General features: G+C 36.9%; 2 protein-coding genes and 1 long non-coding RNA gene across 3 annotated transcripts in view; all 3 read right to left on the minus strand.

Moving 5' to 3' along the window:
- Positions 1 to 15,602, minus strand: part of LOC113168618 — a 27,916-nt gene extending 12,314 nt beyond the window's left edge. Inside the window, exon 1 of the mRNA XM_026369666.1 lies at positions 15,436 to 15,602. Coding sequence (XP_026225451.1) covers positions 15,436 to 15,532 — 97 coding nt within the window. The 5' untranslated portion in view covers positions 15,533 to 15,602. The remainder of the gene's footprint in view (positions 1 to 15,435) is intronic.
- On the minus strand, positions 10,232 to 13,314 carry LOC113168627. The gene is made up of 3 exons (XR_003299493.1): positions 12,412 to 13,314; positions 12,206 to 12,282; positions 10,232 to 11,788 (listed from the first exon to the last, which is right to left on the minus strand). It is a non-coding gene; the product is annotated as an uncharacterized LOC113168627 (long non-coding RNA).
- The window catches only part of LOC117153117 (high affinity immunoglobulin gamma Fc receptor I-like), a 23,618-nt gene continuing 19,824 nt past the window's right edge, over positions 14,983 to 18,776 (minus strand). The window contains exon 6 of the mRNA XM_033326778.1: positions 14,983 to 15,002. The gene's annotated coding sequence lies outside the window, so the exon portion shown is untranslated. The remainder of the gene's footprint in view (positions 15,003 to 18,776) is intronic.

Here is an 18,776-nt window from a genome sequence, read left to right on the forward strand (position 1 = left end):
TTAATGGCTTTACTTTCTTTTTTGGTTCGTTTTAGACACACACACATGCAAACACACCAACTCAATTCACTAGTCCTATTCTGCCCCCTGCAGTACAACAACAACAAAAGTATGATTTTCATGACAATTTAATTAAAGACAAACAACATTTTATGTTTACTCATTAGAGACAAATATACTGCAACATAAGTCACATGTGTTCCCACACTGTTCACAGAGTCTGTTCCGAGTTGCATGTTCAGTCAATGTGGAAAGTCAACTGAAAATATCAGTAAGAGATTGAGATTGTGATTTCTTAGAACAGTCACAGCATTTGACAAATATATATATAATATAATAATAGTGATTAGAATGGAATAGATTTAGAGCACAAAAAATGTGTGAGAGCAGCTTGTAACTATTATTGAACACGAAACATATGAACACACACACACACACACACACACATACACACATGGACATATAAATTAATTGAAGATATAACATGGATTTCAGAATGGATTCTGACAAATCATGATCAGATATTAATCACTGCAGTGAATGCACCAGCAGCAGCAGAGCCAACATCACTACAATGAACACAGTTTTTAAAATGAGGACAATATTACATCAGTGGTCTGGGAGAGTTTGAGTCTCTGTGATGAGTTCTGCAAAGACGACAAAATATATGTTTATTGATGCTCAAAGGTGTTTTTTTTTTTTCTGCGTGTACTGATTCTCCAGCTCCTGAGATGCTCCACTTACAGAATCCTTTATCAGACTTTGAAACACTGAATAAATCATCTTTCCTGTAAAGTTTCTCATGATGAAGACTCTGTGTCCACTAGCCAGTGACATTGTAGTTCACCCATGTCTTTCCAGACTTTTATTCTAATAACTTTGCATGAGTCCAGCAAGATGTTTGTACCACATGTAATGAAATTCCTCTCAGGCATTTCTGAGATATAGGTTTGACAAAAATGTCACGATGGCCTTGACCTTTCATCTTCGTCCACTAAAATCTAATCATATCATCTTCTGACCAAAGAGACAATTTGTATCCCATTTGAAGAAATTATCCTTAAGGTGTTTATGAGACATCACATTCACATTAATAAGAAGAATTAAATGAACATGAGGTAACTGTGACCTTGACCATTCACCTTTGGCTGTCAAAAGCTAAGCAGTTCATCACGTGTCCAAGTGGACAGTCGCAAAGCCTGGCTATTGCTGAAGTGGAGACATAAAAAGTAGAACCATAAACTTACAACAGCTTTATTTACTACAATTAAAAAAGGGAGAAAAAACTTTAAAAGTAATCAAAAAAATCTTCACACACACAACATCGAATATTTGATCATTGATGATAATTATTATTGCTGTTTTTGTTAAGTATTATTAATAATAATAATCCTGGATGCATATATGGAGTTGTAATTTGATTCCACTCTAGACGTGGACTAAAAAAAGCTGGATTTAATTTAATCATCTAAGATAACAGTGCACCCCAGACACTGCTGGTCTAGTCGACAACTTGCTTGTTGACTAGACTAGTGACTAACACTGGAAAGCATGATCAGCAGATTTCCCACTATGTCTCAAAGGCAAAAGATGCAAACGTATAGCAGACCGTTTTAACATTTAAGAGTTTTAAGCTGAAAATCTACGATAATGATTTAAGACATGTAAAATGGCTATTTGACTAGAAATTATAATGTAAATATGCAAAATTATAATTCAAGATCCGCTACTACATTCTGATCAGTAAGAATAAAATTTTAAGATCTCTTCACCTACATTTTTACCAGTCATAATTTTATTAGAGATTAGAAAATGACAACATAAATGCCATTGCACCACTTTAGCATACTATGGACTAAAGGTTTTGCCTATCCATCAGGAATTCTAGATAGATTTAATTACATTAGACTATTCAAAATTCCAGTTACAGATATTTTCATGCCATTTTAACTTGTCACAATTCCAATGAAAAGTATATTTAATTGACCTTTTTAGACCTTTTTGGTCTAACCAGGCGCCGCCTCAGGTGGCTGCCTGTTGCAGTAGCTCCGGTTAGATTTTGTAGTTTTGTAGTTATTTTGGCCGTTTTTTTTTTTTCTTTCCTTACTTTTCTCTTTTAACTCTCCTTCGAAACAACTTACTTCACGTTGAAGGTCCTGGAGAGACTGGTTCTGACTCATTTGAGACCTCAGGTTAAGACATCACTAGACCCATTGCAGTTCGCCCATCGTCCCCGGGTTGGAGTAGATGATGCTATTGTCTACCTGCTTCAGCGAGCTCTCTCACACCTGGACAAGGCAAACAGCACTGTGAGGATCACATTCTCTGATTTCTCCAGTGCCTTTAACACCATCCAGCCTGTCCTGCTGAGAGAGAAGCTCCTGAAGATGCAGGTAGACTCCTCCACAGCCTCCTGGATCACTGACTACCTGACAGACAGACCACAGTTTGTACGACTGCAGGGATGTGAGTCTGAGCGGGTGGTCAGCAGCACAGGAGCACCTCAGGTGACTGTCCTCTCACCTTTCCTCTTCACCCTGTACACCTCAGACTTTCAGTACAACACTGAGTCCTGCCATCTGCAGAAGTTCTCAGATGACTCTGCAGTGGTTGGGTGTATCAGCGGTGGGGAGGAGACCGAGTACAGAGGTCTGGTGGACAGCTTTGTGAAGTGGTGTGGGACTTCAGGAGGAAGAAAACTGGCTTTGACACTGTGTCCATTCTGGGTGAGAAGGTGGACGTGGTGGAGGTGGTGGAGAGGTACAAATACCTGGGAGTTCACCTGGACAACAGACTGGACTGGAAGTTCAACACAGAGGCTGTATACAGGAAGGGACAGAGTAGACTCTACTTCCTGAGGAAGCTCAGGTCCTTTAATGTGTGCAACAAGATGCTGCAGATCTTTTACCAGTCTGTTGTAGCCAGTGTGATATTCTTTGCTGTCGTCTGCTGGGGCAGCAGCATCAGAGCCAGCGACTCTAAGAAACTGAATAAGCTGATCAGGAAAGCTGGCTCTGTGCTGGAGGCTCCTCTGGAACCTTTAGAGCAGGTGGTGGAGAGGAGGATGCTGCACAAACTGCTGATCATCATGGAGAACAGCTCACATCTTCTCCACAGCCTGCTTATCAAACAGCGGAGCAGTTTAAGCCAGAGACTTCTCCAGCTCCGCTGTGACAAGGAACGGTTCAGGAAGTCATTTGTGCCAACAGCCATCAGCCTGTACAATGACTCCCTGACAGAGAGCCAGTGTCCACGCTGATGGTTTAACAATGTGTAACTTAGTCACTTTACATTCAAGTCCTACAGTGTGTTTTGTTCTTATTACTGTCTATTCTCTGTGTTATTCTTGTACTGTGTCTCGTGTATTGTTGTGTAGATCATGTTACTCAATGTTCAAATGTTTTTGTGTGTAATGGCTGCTGCAACACCAAAATTTCCCCTTGGGGATCAATAAAGTATCTATCTATCTATCTATCTAATATGTCAAACTAAGATATTGCTAGCCCTAATTCAATTGTATTCAATTTCTTTACTTGGAATTCTTACTGGTCAAAATGAAGCTACGGAAATCTTCCATCACAGATTTTACTAGTGAGAAATACATTACAGATATCTGTAATGCGAATCCTGCATGCCATACACTGGCAATATTGCCAAGATATGAAATATTTTGTCACTAAATGATGCAGAAAAATTAGTCCATGCTTTCATCATCTCTAGGTTGGACTACTGTAATGTTTTACTGTCTGGCTGTTCAACCAGGTGCATAAACAAGCTTCAGTTAGTTCAGAATGCAGCAGCGAGAGAACCAGAAGATACGAGCACATCACCCCTATCTTATCTACACTTCATTGGCTCCCCGTGAAATTTCGCATTGATTTTAAAATGCTACTTTTGACATTTAAAGCATTAAATGGTCTTAAATGGTCTCTCAGTATCTAAGTGAACTGCTAGTGTCTTATGATCCACCACGCCTACTTCGATCAAAGGATGCTGGCTGCCTGTCAGTACCTCGTCTCATGAAAACTACAGCTGGGGGCAGAGCTTTTTCTTACAAAGCCCCAAAGTTATGGAATAGCCTTCCAAATAGTGTTCGGGACTCAGACACAGTCTCAGTGTTTAAGTCTAGGCTGAAAACTTATTTTTGTAAATAGATTTGGGAAGGACTCATGGACGTAGAGCATTATGGTGAACTGATATGTTTAGATGCTGTCTTCCCAACTCTCATTGATCACTCGGGTTTGTTGATGGTGAAGTGTTTGGTTGCTCTACATCCCAGGGAGCCCTCATGTCTGTGTTTCCTTCTGGCCCACCCTTTTAGTTAGGCTGTCATAATTACCTGCCTGACTCGTCCTGATGCCCAACTTCTGGCTGGAGATCTCTTCGCCTGGATCCACCGTCTGCCCTATGGGATGCGTTTGGAGACTGGAGTTGGTCACACACTACTATGAAGTCGGTCTTGGCCTCGGCAGACGTCGACAGCTGTTTCTCGGAGGTCTCGACACAACGCTCGATAGTCCAAGAATGGAACAAATCTGCCTGCAATTAACTAACTGGACTCCACATTAACTTAAAGACATTGACTATTATATTGGACTGCCACAGCATGTAATCACCCATATGAGGATGGGTTCCATGTTGAGTCTGGTTCCTCTAAAGGTTTCTTCCTGTTGCCTTCTCAGGGAGTTTTTCTTGCCACCATCGCCCTCGGCTTGCTCATCAGGGACAATCTGATGTCATGATTCATACACATTTGCTGTTCATGTACTGTTCTTTGGTTGTGTAAAGCTGCTTTGTGACAATGTCAATTGTAAAAAGGGCTCTACATTAAAATTGAATTGAATTGAATTGAATTGAATACACACAGACATATACTTTTTAGTCTAGCCGTCCAAGAGATTCTGTGAAGTCATTGCATTGTAGTTAGTTTAATCCTGCATACCAACATGAAAATAGCTTCACAAAAGAGAAGTATGATGTTACTAGCACCATTATTTGGGGCTTTGACTCAGATGAAGTTAGGTGATGCAGCAGGACAATGAATAAACCTCAAAGTTAATCTGAAACTGAAGACTAAATGTCTCCCATTATCATTTTGGAGTAGCCCAGTGAGAAACGCACACTTTAAACCAACAAAGCTATTGTTGAACGACCTCAAAAGAGCTGCTAACACCAGAAATCCTAAGAATATGTCTGCACAGGTAGTGCCTGCTTGAAGTTTGTACTTTTTGAAGCATCACTTGAAGTGGTTGTAGTTTTAGGATCTGTTCAATAAAGATATCAAATACCAGGACTGTGATTTATCAGCTTGAAAATATGAGCTAACATCTTATTACGATGTTAGCTTGAAAACTACTAAAGTCAAAATCTCTTGGTCTGTTTTTCTTTTTCCTATGTTTTTGTAAAGCTGATTTTTTTGTTTTTGTTTTTGTAATAATCACTTAGACCACAAGGGCGCACCACTACACCATGTCTTACATAGCCTAAAGGTTTGGCTTCAGACTGTCCTTTTAAATAAGTCCAAAAACATTCACTCCTTTTCCAAATTAACTTTATTGTCTTAGGACATCGTAAACACAAATGAAATAAAGATAAAGAAACAATTAAAACAAACAAACAAACAAAAAATAATGTTCTATAATAATGACTCTTCATCTTCATCACATTAACATTAAAAGTTGGTTTACCTGTTAGAAGCAAATAAAAAGATAAAAGAGACATATCTCTTTTAGTTAGTGAACAAGCAAAAATTAAAAAAAAAATCTCCCTAAAATGTTTATTATAAACATAATAATATACATTTAATACATAATAAAATTTATATTTTGTAATAAACACATATATGTAAATGTAAATAGTCTGCACTTATACAGCTCTGTTCTACCTAATTGGCAGTGAAAGTGCTTTTTCACTGTTTCTCATTCAACTATTTGCACACATAAGATCATCGAACATCGATGGCATCTCTCTCTGAAACCTGTAGAACACAGAAAAAGTAGAAACAAAAATTTAATAAATTACAGGTTGAATTTACAAACTCTATGATATAATATTACAGATGAAGATGATAAAGACCAACAAAAATCCTTCTGTGCTACACTAAAGAAATAATTCTTACATTTGGAAGCCTTTTCTTTTATCCATGTAAAAGTTGCATGTGAAATTGAATCATTCTAATAGTTGATTTCTGATTTTTATATACATGCTGAGTTTATGTCGTAATTATGATTTGCTAGTTTTGAAAGCTACAAAATAACATGAATTGTGCTTGGAACCTGAAAGCGTCTAAAGTGTAAAAACTAAATTAAAAATCTATGGGCTAGAGAGAGTAGTGGTAAGATCATCACCCTCATACGACATGAGTTATTTTTTATTGTTCTTACCTACTGGATTGTAGAATACAAGGCCTCTTCTGGTGAAGGTGGGTTGGTACCAACCAAGGGAACTGATACAGCTGGTTTTATATAAAAACAAGATACGCTGTCATGTTACACATTTAATTTATAATGAAATCACAAATTGGCATTTTCTCTGGTTGTGTTTGATCACAACATCAGTTTTAATTTAAAATGGTTTTAATAAACTCACCAAGCTGTTGAGAACCACCATCCAGGCTCAACATGTAGTATACAGCTCTACTGGATGATTCCTCTTCATCTTATAAAGACAGAGACAGTAGACGATAGTTGGTACATGTACAGCAACAAAAGAATCGATGTGAAACAATTAAATGTTATTTTAGAATAATTGTTCCCATTGCTTTGTCTTTTCTTAACATAAGTTGAAAAGCTGTGTTTGTTTGTTTATGACTATATTACTGCGCTAATCACCTACGTGGAAAGATGTAGCAGCGAGTCTTCTCATCAGTAATGAACAAACCACACTGTGATGATCTCATTTTTCACATGCCTCTTATACAATCTATATTATATGATGTTCTTTTATACATTAAAAAAATGCATATCCAAAGTGGTTGCATAGAAATTCACAAATTATACTTTGCATACATCCTGTACTCTGCAGATGTGTCAACCTCTTCCTGTGTGGTTTCAGTTTAGAAGCTCAGGTTAAAACCAGCACTCACACATCTAACAAACACTGAGGCGACTGTAACCAAGTGTCATGTGAAAAACACCATAGTCATATTTTTACTCTGCTGTATTTAGCATTAATGTACATGGCTATACATTTCTAATTCAAACAATATATTTGGAAAGTTTGGTACAATTGTTTGAAGATCATAAAGTAAAATTAAAACAACAATAACAGGTGAAGTACTGTACCTTTCTTTTTCCTGTGTTTTGTTACTACGTCACAAGCTGCTGTGCTTGTAGCAGTTGAATCGCCATTTTCATAGACTGAGAAACATGTACAAAATGTTATATACTATTTATTTCTTTACTAAGATTATTAACTCTTAACGATTTGACTTTTCTTTACACAAGTAGAGGACCTGTCTCATTGAATACATCATTAAACCACTGAAATAATCAAAACGTTTTGTTGTCGACTGGTAAATTTGTTGCTTGTTTTTCCTGGACATTACATTTTGTCTTCATGTTTCATATCAAAAATTATTTTCACGTATGTTAATAACTGAATATTTCCTGCTTTGTCTGAAAGACTTTGTTATCTGGGTATTTGTGTTCCTAAAGAACAAAGGAAGCGTAGTTATCTTACTTTACATGAGGAAATCATGGTCAGTGTGTCTTGTTTGTTTTCTCACCTGTTTGATTCCCAGTAGAGTCTGATCTAGGTCTCAGTGTGGACACGTAAAACACTACTGCAATAGAAAAAAATAATGGCATCAATACAAAATCAGGAAGAAAAGATGTCTTACTTATTATGTTAAAAAGTTAAACTTATAAATGGACATAATCACATTCTATGCTATTCAAACTATGCTAAAGTTTCCTCCAAATTTAGTTTTGGACAATGTAACTACTGTGGTGACTACTTGCTGTTTATCATTAAGTAAAAATGTATTTAACATGAACACAAATAATGTTTTAGTATAATACTACTAGTAGAATATTCTATAATTAGGTTTGTCGCTATAATTCTCAACAACAAATATCATCTTATGGCAGGTTTCCTCTCCTAACCAATCTTCAATTAAAATGCCAACAAGCTGCAGGTAAATACCTCACTTTGTATAAGAATGTACTAAAATATACTTAAGAGTACTAAATATGCACTGTTTAGAAACATATCCCCTTTTTTATAACCCACCTATTCACACTGTGACTAATATGTGGGGATGCATCATTGTATAAGTGGTGAATCTCTTACAAAAGCAAATATTTATGTGCATTTTTAACTTTGTTTTCTTTACCTCTGTGCCAGTAACTTTTGACAAAATAAAGTAGTCCCACGCAGATCAGAAGAAGCAGCAGTAAAACTGCTGAGACAATGATCCATGGGTTGAAAGTGGAAGAGGAAGGAACCATCTCTTTTGAAGAGGTAGTACTCGTGTCTTTAAGATAGGTAGTAAACGTCTCTTTTTGACTATCTGCAATGAGTACAAAAAGTAGTTTACAGTCAATATGAAGCGTTTCATTTGTCATTTATATCACATGTACATATAAACTCTTTTATAAAATGTTGCTGTGTCTCACCTCTGACAGTCAACCTGCTCTCCGCTGATTCTCCAGCTCCAGAGATGTTGCACTTGTAGAGTCCTTCATTAGACGTGGAAACATTGAGGATGGTCATGTTTCCTGTAGAGCTGCTATTGATCAAGACTCCATAATTATAAAAATCAGCTGAGATCTGTGAGGAAGTCGTCTTGTTTCTACAAGTCAGAGTTACAGCTTCTCCCTCCATCACAGGAAGAGCAGGAATTTCCAGGATCACTGAACCATCTGAAAAACAAGGATGTAAAAGCTGATTTAATGAAACACTCATGTTGAGTTTATGACAAAATGTTAAAGATATGATAAAAACTTACCAGTGACAACAATGTTGACGATGTTGCTTTTGTCCCTCCCTCCAGTCTCAAACCAGTATTTACCACTGTCATTTGGAAAAACATTTCTAATGGTGCAGGACGACCCTGTTGATGTTCTCTCATTAGTTTCATTGCATGATGATATTTTCCCTTTGGACTCATGTATAACTTCACAATAAGAGACCCCCTCACAATGAAAAGTTAGTGACTCATATAGAAAGAACTGTGCTCTGTTTGGATCAATACGAAGAGAAGCTGCATCTGAAACAAAGAAAAAGAAAGAGATTAATGAAACAGCTGGAATATATTTTTAAAATAACAGAACCAAATAAATATTGATCCAGTACAAAATAATAAATGGCAGCATGATTCATGTGATTTTTGAAAGTGTTGTTTCTAACCACTAATCAAAAATTATTGGGTCAGAATAAATAACAAACATTCCTGTTTTTAACTTCTTTTAAATAAATAAATCAAACAACAACAACAGTGAAAATATATCTTTCAAAATGCTAAATGTGTTCAGTGAGTAAATAACTGGTACTTACTAACTTTCTGATCATGTTCACACAGCAGCATCATTGCAATCGTCACTAAAGAGACAAATGAAAAAGCAAGAAAACTTAATCAGATCAATGTGATGATACAGATTACTGGTACAGAAAAACATAATACAACAGCTAAAAGTTTGTAGTATAAAGTAACAGAGACAGACTCAGTACTCACGCAGTTTGATGCAGAGAGCTGTGACCTCCATGTTGTCTTGCTGCTGACTGAACATCAGACTGAAGTGTAATGTAGCTTCTCAGAGGTGTTACTTCCTGTTTTCTTACTTCTGGTGTTAATGTGTTGATTTTTTTTTTAGATAACATTCTTTTCTCTATCTGGTGGTTTAAATGATAAACTAGAATTACATCAATGTTATTTCCTCCACTAACCAGTGACTTTGTAATTTACTGTCCAGATTCTGTCCAGGTTTCACAGAGTTCAAGCAGATGTTTGTGTCAGATGTAATGAAATTTCTAAGATATAGCATTTACAACAAACGGAAATAAATGAGGTCGCAATGACCTGAGCTCAACTAAAATCTAAACAGGCCACCTCTTGATGCCAGTAACATTCATAACAATTAGTTAAACCTAAGCTGGCTGTGACCTTTGACCTTTGGCCAATACGGTAGTTCATGCAGTTTTATTCATACTGAGCAAATACTCTAATAACAACTGAAGAACAGATTCAGCTACAGTCACATGGACAGCACCATCCTAGCTGTAATCACAGTTACTGCCAGTCAGTGTCACAGCTCGGTGTTGAGAGGTGGCTAGCTAACTAACTGAACACTTACTATATCAGTTCACTAAGTTACAGTGGTACTTGCTGCTCACAGCTGATGGTGAACCCACTCTCTGTGGCCACAGACAACAGGGGTCAACTGCATGATACAGGTTTTACTTTGGGAACAGATCAATATAGACCAGAGGTACTGAAAAAGTATTATGAGAGCAAAGTGAAAGAGAACACAGGAGTAGCTCAGAATAAAATTCATCGTTGTGACCCTTAGTGGGATCTATAACAGTGGTACTGTATATGAACATAGACAGTACCACTATCTATGTCCTGAAGGCTACAGACACACACTCACTGAGCATGTCTTTCCAACCTGACTGTACAAAAGATTAATTAGAATATTTAAACATGTGACTTGGTAAAGTGCAGAAAGATAGAGGTAAAAAGTGTTTGACAGAGTAAAAGTAAATTCTAACATGGGAATTGGTCAAATGTAAAGTTGAGTACAGAAAAACTAGAAAACTAGTTAGTCTTAGCACCAGGTCCTAAAGGCAAAAGAGATGCACTCACTTAACATTTCTTTTCAACCATAGAAGTACAAGAGATTCTGTGATGTTACTAACACTACGTTATCATTGTAGTTAGTTTAAGCCTGCATACCAACATGAAAATGGCTTCACAACAGACAAGTATGATGTTATTAGCACCTTTTTTTAGGGTACAAGCACAGATGAAGTTGGGTGATGCAGCAGGACAATTACCCTAAACATTAAAGTTAATCTGGAACAGAATCACTGTCTCCCAACTCTCTTTGGGGTAGCCCAGTCAAAGCCTACACCTCAACCCAGTAAAGGTGTTGTTGAACAACTTCAAGAGAGCTGTTCACACCAGACATCACATGAATATGTTTTTATTTTTTTTGTTTGTTTGTTTGTAAGTCAGATTCATTGTTTGTTTTTGTAATACTGACATAGACCACAAGAGGGCACCACTACGTCATGTCTTAAATTGCTTAAAGGTTTTGCTTCAGACTGTCGTCTAAATGAGTCTAAAAGTCTTAGGACATTGTACACAGAAGAAACAAACAAAACAAACAAAAATAACTACAGCTCTTTCTGAACTGTATTGTTACACGTATCACCAGACACGCTGCTAATAGGAAAAGGTGGTTTACCTGGCAGAAAAAGTTAAAGAGTTAAAAGAGACATATATTTCAGTTAGTCAAAAAAAAAAAATACTTAAACAATTTAGAACTTGTTTAGGACTTGAATGTTATTCATTAAATCCAAATAGACGCAATGTTTATTTTTTACCCAAATCTATGGACGGGTCGATAAATGCATCATTTATATTTTGTACTAAACACATATGATAAATGTAAATAGTTTGCAGTTATACAGCACTTTTCTACCAAACTGTCAGTAAAAGTGCTTTTACACTTTTTCTCATTCAGCCATTTGTTCACAAGCACACAGCGAAGGTAGAGCTGCCATGCAGCTGACCTAACTCACTGGGGACAAATCTTCTCCTTTATTCATCTCTCTCTGAAACCTGTCGAAAATATACAAATAAAAGTTAATTTATAGAAATTACAGCTTCACACTGAACTGTAGAAAGTTTAATTTAAAAACTCTTTAAAAAAAAAAGATGAGGACGATAAAGACAAACAATAATCCTTCTGTGCTAGACTAAAGAAAAAAATCTTAGTTTCTAAGCCTTTCAGGATATCTAAATAAAAGTTGAATGTCAAATTGAATCATTGTAATAGTTGATTTCTGATTTGTGTATACTGTACATGGTAATTTCTATGTCGTAATTAAAATTTGCCAGTTCTGAAAACTATAATATAACATGAATGGTGCTTGAAACCTGAAAGTGTCTAAAAACTAAATTAATAGTCTATAGGCTGGAAAGTGTAGTAGTTAGATCACCGCTCTCACAACATGAGTTATTTTTTATTGTTCTTACCTGCTGGATTGTAGAATATAAAACATTTTCTTTAAATGGTGGGTGGGTAGGAACCAGGGCAGGTGATACTGTTGGTTCTACATAAAAACAAGATTATGTTTTAATGTAACACATTTCATTTATGTTTAATAACAACTTGGCATTTTCACTGGTTGTGTTTGATCACAACATCAGTTAGCATTTAAATAAGTTTTTAATAAACTCACCAAGCTGTTGAGAACCACCATCCAGGCTCAACATGTAGTAAACAGCTCTACATGATGATTCATCCTCATCTAATAAAGACAGAGACAGTGGAAGTTAGCTGGTACATGTACACAACAAAAGAATTGATGCTCTGAAGTAATTTAAGGTAATTTTAGAATATTTTTTCCATTACTGTGTCTTGACTTATCTAAGCCATATATAACACAAACAAAGTAGGGGCGTTCAGCAGAGGTCCAACAGAGAGAAGGTGGTGTCAGGTGAGTGCGGAGGTCTGGATGTGAGTTGCTGTGGAGAACCAGGGGAAATGGCGGAGTTGGTGATGGCTATGATCTGGAGGAGATTGATGAGTGTGAGAGGTGAGAGTGACAACAATTCCAAGATAGCCGTTGAACAGAGGGTGAAAACTGAGAGCACTGAGACACATGACTGATAAAGGTGGTAAGTTCCAGGTGAGTAGTGGCAAGTTTGCTCAAGCACAGTCCAAAACAGTTAGAGTCCAAAAACAGATTGATATGGTGAGTTTAGTGTCATAAACAATTACAGTTCAGACAAGAATAAGCAAAATCCAATAATCCAAATACAGGGAGAGAGTTTCAAAAGTTGAGTCCATGAGGCTAATAACAGAGGTCTTAAGACGACCCAGGTCATACACAGAGAGAAGGGTTAAAGGGAAGTCCAGCAGGCAAAATCCACAACAGAATAGACAGTCCCGGTCCAAAAGCACTAGGAGGTCCACACAGAGTTGAAACAGGGTAAGGAACAATGAGGGAGAGAACAGATCAGGGAAAAACACTCATGTAAAGGCAGGTTCAGGTCAGGAAGGTCTGGTGAGGGGAATCACACAGAGACAGGGTCGAAGGGCTGCAGTTCCTGGAAAGGGAATTAGGCATGTACAGGTCCAGGTCTGGTACTGTGAGCAGGGGGACGGGGAATAAGCAGAACTCACAGCACCAGGGGGTCAGGGAAGAGACAGGGTCAAGGGCAGGCAGAGTCCGAAAAATCGAAAATATGTCAGTCCAAATGAAAACGCTGGATAGTGTCCGGGAGTTGAGGTTAGACTATCTGGCCGGGGAGGAAGGTGATCAGGTCTGTATTTGTAGTCCGGGGGAAACTAGGTGCAAACAATGAGGTGAGTAAAGGTGATCAGACTGGGAGGAGGAAACAGGAAGTTGCCCATAAGAACATGGGGAAAAGCCAGGCAGCAACGAGGCTCGAACCATGATAGTAGCAGCTTATCAGAAATATACATACCACATCTGTGGTGATCTGACTCTAATACAATCTATATTTGTTATATGATATTATTTCGTATATTTTTTTAAAATGCATGTCCAAAGTGGTTGTGTGGAAACAGGATATACAGGATATATATACTACTCTATATATATCCTGTACTCTGCAGATGTGTCAACCTCTTCCTCTGTGGTTTTAGTTTAGAAGCTCAGGTGAAAACCAGCCCTAACACATCTAACAAATACTGAGACGACTGCAACAAAGTGTCATGAGAACAACTTGTAAAACCATAGTCATATTTTTAGTCTGCTGTATTTAGCATTAATGTACATGGTTATATATTTCTAATTCAAATAATATATTTGGAAAGTCTGATACAATTAGATATGTACTTGTTTCAACATTGTTAAGTAAAATGAAGAAAACAATGTCAGGTGAACTACTGTACCTTTCTTTTTCCTGTTTTTTGTTACTTCACAAGCTGCTGTGTTGTAGCAGTTGAATGGACATTTTCATAGACTGAAAACAGGTCAGCAGTGTAAGAGACATTGACAAGACATGTGCAAACTGTTATATATAATAATATAAATATTGATTTTTTTTTTACTTGTTTTAACTGGATAGATGTTGTCTATATGTTTCATGTCAAAAATAACTTCAATAGCAAGAATTATTAAAATTATTTTCACAGTATGTTTAATAATAACTGAATATTTTTGCTTTGTCTGAATGACTTTGTCATCTGGGTATTTGTGTTCCTAATGAACAAAGGCAGTGTAGTTATCTTACTTTACATGAGGAGCTCATGGACAGTGTGTCTGGTTTGTTTTCTCACCTGTTTGATTCCCAGCTGAGCCTGATCCAGGTCTCAGTGTGGACACGTAAAACACTACTGCAATAGAAGAAAAAAAACAGCATCAAAAGAAAAACCAGGAAGAGAAGATGTCTTTCTTATCATTTTAAAAAAACTTATAAATGGACACAATCACATCCAGCTTCACCAAATTAGAACAGACTTTGCATATGTTTCCTCCAAATTTAATTTTGGATAATGTAACTATGTAATAATGTAACTGTGGTGACTACTTGCAGTGCATCATTTTGTAAAAATCTATTTAAAATGAACACAAATAATGTTTTAGTATTATATAGTATTATACTACTAGTATAATGTTCTATAATTCTCAAGAATAAAAGTCATCTTATGGCAGGTTTCCTCTCCTCTAACCAATCTGCAATTAAAATGCCAACAAGCTGCAGGTAAATACCTCACTTTGTCTAAAAATGTACTAAAACTTACGTAAGAGTACTAAACATGCAGTGTTTAGAAACATATTGGTTGAAACTTCCTTCCTTCCTTCCTACCTAGTCACACTGTGACTGATATGTGGGTATGCAGAACTAAATAAACAACAAGCTCTTATAATAAGAGCAAATATTTGAGTAAAATGCATTTTATGTCATTGTTTTTACCTCTGTGCCAGTAACAGTGAAGTAGTCCAACACAGATCAGAAGAACCAGCAGTAAAACTGTGACAATGATCCATGGGTTGGAAGTGGAAGAAAAAGTAACCATCTCTTTGGAAGAGGTAGTAACTGTCTCTTTCTGACTATCTGCAATGAGTACAAAAAGTATTGTACCTTATAAAGTCCAAGGACATTCACAATATTTTGACAACAGTATGACAATTAACTAATATAATGTGTTTAAAGTCAGTATCTAATGCTACACTTCTCATTTACATCACATATACTTATAAATTCTTCTTTAAAATCTTTCTGTGTCTCACCTCTGACGATCAACCTGCTCTCCGCTGATTCTCCAGCTCCAGAGATGCTGCACTTGTAGAGTCCTTCATTAGACGTGGAAACACTGTTGATGGTCATGTTTCCTGTAGAGCTGCTATTGATGAAGACTCCATCTTTATAGAAATCAGCTGAGGTCTGTGAGGAAGTCGTCTTGTTTCTACAAGTCAGAGTTACAGCTTCTCCCTCCATCACAGGAAGAGCAGGAATTTCCAGGATCACTGAACCATCTGAACAACAAGGATGTAAAAGCTGATTTAATGATACACTCATGTTGAGTTTATGACAAAATGTTAAAGATATGATAAAAACTTACCAGTGACAACAATGTTGACAACATTACTTCTTTCCCCCCCTTCAGCATCAAACCAGTATTCACCACTGTCAGCTGGAACAATATTTCTAATCGTGCAGGACGACCCTGTTGATGTTCTCTTATTAGTTTCATTGCATGATGATATTTTCCCTTTGGGCTCATGTACAACTTCACAATAAGAGACCCCCTCACAATAAAAAGTTAGTGACTCATATAGAAAGAACTGTGCTCTGTTTGGATCAATACGAAGAGAAGCTGCATCTGAAACAAAGAAAAAGAAAGAGACTCATAAAACAGCTGGAATATATTTTTAAAATAACAGAACCAAATAAATATTGATTCAGTACAAAATGATAAATGACAGCATGATTCATGTGATTTTTGAAAGTGTTGTTTCTAACCACTAATCAAAAATTATTGGGTCAGAATAAATAACAAACATTCCTGTTTTTAACTTCTTTCAAATAAATAAATCAAACAACAACAACAGTGAAAATGTATCCTTTAATATGCTGTATGAGTTCAGTGAGTAAATAACTGGTACTTACTAACTTTCTGATCTTGTTCACACAGCAGCATCATCACAATCACCACTAAGGAGACAAATAAATAAGCAAGAAACCTTAATCAGATCAATGTGATGATACAGATTACTGGTACAGAAAAAACATAATACAACAGCTGAATGTTTGTAGTATAAAGTAACAGAGACAGACTCAGTACTCACGCAGTTTGATGCAGAGAGCTGTGACCTCCATGTTGTCTTGCTGCTGACTGAACATCAGACTGAAGTGTAATGTAGCTTCTCAGAGGTGTTACTTCCTGTTTTCTTACTTCTGGTGTTAATGTGTTGATTTTTTTAGATAACAAACATTCTCTATCTGGTGGTTTAAACGAAAACTAGAATTACATCAATGTTATTTCCTCCACTAAACAATGATTTTGTAATTTAGTGTCTAGATTTCAGAGATTTCAAGCAGATGTTTTTGTCAGATGTAATGAAATCCCTTCTAGGTATTTCTAAGATATAGCATTTACAACTACAGGACACAAATGATGTCGCAATCACCTTAGCTACACTGAAATCTAAACAGGCCACCTCTTGATGCCAGTAACAGTCATAACAATTAGATTAACCTAAGCTGGCTGTGACCTTTGACCTTTGGCCACCAACACAGTTCAGACAACATTCACAAGGAACACCTGAAACACTTGACTCCAAAACTCAAGATGATCAGTATAGGGTATGCAGTCTGATGCAGCCAGCTGTACATTGAAGAAACCACACAGCTGATACACGGGAGGAGTAACACATCAAGACCTGAGTCAGCTGTGTACCTTCATCTAAAAGACAAAGGCAATGTTGTTCACACATTGGACAGAGAAGATAAGCACTTTGAGAGCAGTGTGAGGGAAGTTTTGCATGTGCAAATAATGTAAAGTGGCATAAATAAACATTATATAAACCAGTAGGAGCCAACCTCAGTTGAGTTAGATAGTCACACCTCTGCCAACCCCTCCTATTGTCTATTGTGGGCCGTTAGGCGTGGTCGGCTTGGTGGATGTGTGAATTGCGTCTGATCTTTTTGGGGATGGTTGAATGATGATGAATATTAGACATGTAATGTCTAAGGCATGACTTACACCACTTTTCATCCAGAGACATCCGGATCTGTTACTCTGTCTAATTCTGAGTAGTTCATGCAGTTTTATTCATACTGAGCAAATACACTAATAACAACTGAAGTACAGATCCAACTATAGTCACATGGACAGCACCATCCTAGCTGTAATCACAGCTACTGCCAGTCAGTGTCACAGCTTGGTGTTGAGAGGTGGCTAGCTAACTAACTGAACACTTACTATAGCATCTTACTAAGTTACAGTGGTACTAGCTGCTCACAGCTGATGGTGAACCCACTCTCTGCGGCCACAGACAACAGGGGTCAACTGCATGATACAGGTTTTACTTTGGGAACAGATCGATAGACCAGAGGTATTGAAAAAGTATTGTGAGAGCAAAGTGAAAGAGAAACCAGGAGCAGCTCAGAATAAAATTAATTGTTGTGACCCTTAGTGGGATCTATATCAGTGGTTCTGTATATAAACCACAATCGACAGGTTTCCCACTATCTATGTCCTGAAGGCAACAGACACACACTCACTGAGCATGTCTTTTCAACCTGACTGTACAAAAGATTCATTAGAGTATTTAAACTTGTCACTTGATAAGTGCAGAAAGATAGAGACAAAAACAGTAAATTCTATCATGGGATCTCGTCAAATGTAAAGTTGAGTACAGAAATACTCAGAAAACTATTTAGCACCATGTCTATTGATTGTGGAGCTGTAGCAAATCTAAATTAACAATGTCATAGACCTACTGCTGCATCATGCAACACTTTCTGTGATATAAATTCAAAGTTTATATTACAAATCTATCCACTTACTTTTGAATCTGCTGTTTGTTGATGGTCTGATAGAAGTAAGTGAACAGCTGATGTATTGACATGAAAGACCATGACTGATTTTTCAGCTCAGAAATATTAAATGTCAGATCACATTTCATGCAGAAAGAAAATTAAACAGTTCAGTCAGTTTTTCTTGTCACTATGGTTTTTTAATAGGTGGAAAATGTTTCTGTAAAGCTGACTTTTTGTTTGTTTGTGTCATTCTCACTTAGACCACAAGAGTGCACCACTACACCCTGTTTTAAATAGCAAGATGGTCTGAATTCAAAATACGTCTAAAAATCTTCAGGGTCAGAACATCAACAGGGTCGTCTAAAAAAACGTATTGTACATTTGAACACAAAAAAAAGGTTTTTACAGATTACACACATTTTTAGATTAAATCAACATTAAGGTAGAAATTGACCACAGTGAGTCTACTTAAAAGCCACAAAGGCTCTGTGCATGTGAACTCTATTTTCACACACGTGAACAGATACGCTGCTGATGGAATAAGTTGGTTTACCTGGTAGAAACAGATGCCTCTTAAAAGGGACAA

The sequence above is a fragment of the Anabas testudineus genome, chromosome 18, assembly GCF_900324465.2.
Source record: "Anabas testudineus chromosome 18, fAnaTes1.2, whole genome shotgun sequence".
In the NCBI taxonomy this organism is placed as follows: domain Eukaryota; kingdom Metazoa; phylum Chordata; class Actinopteri; order Anabantiformes; family Anabantidae; genus Anabas; species Anabas testudineus.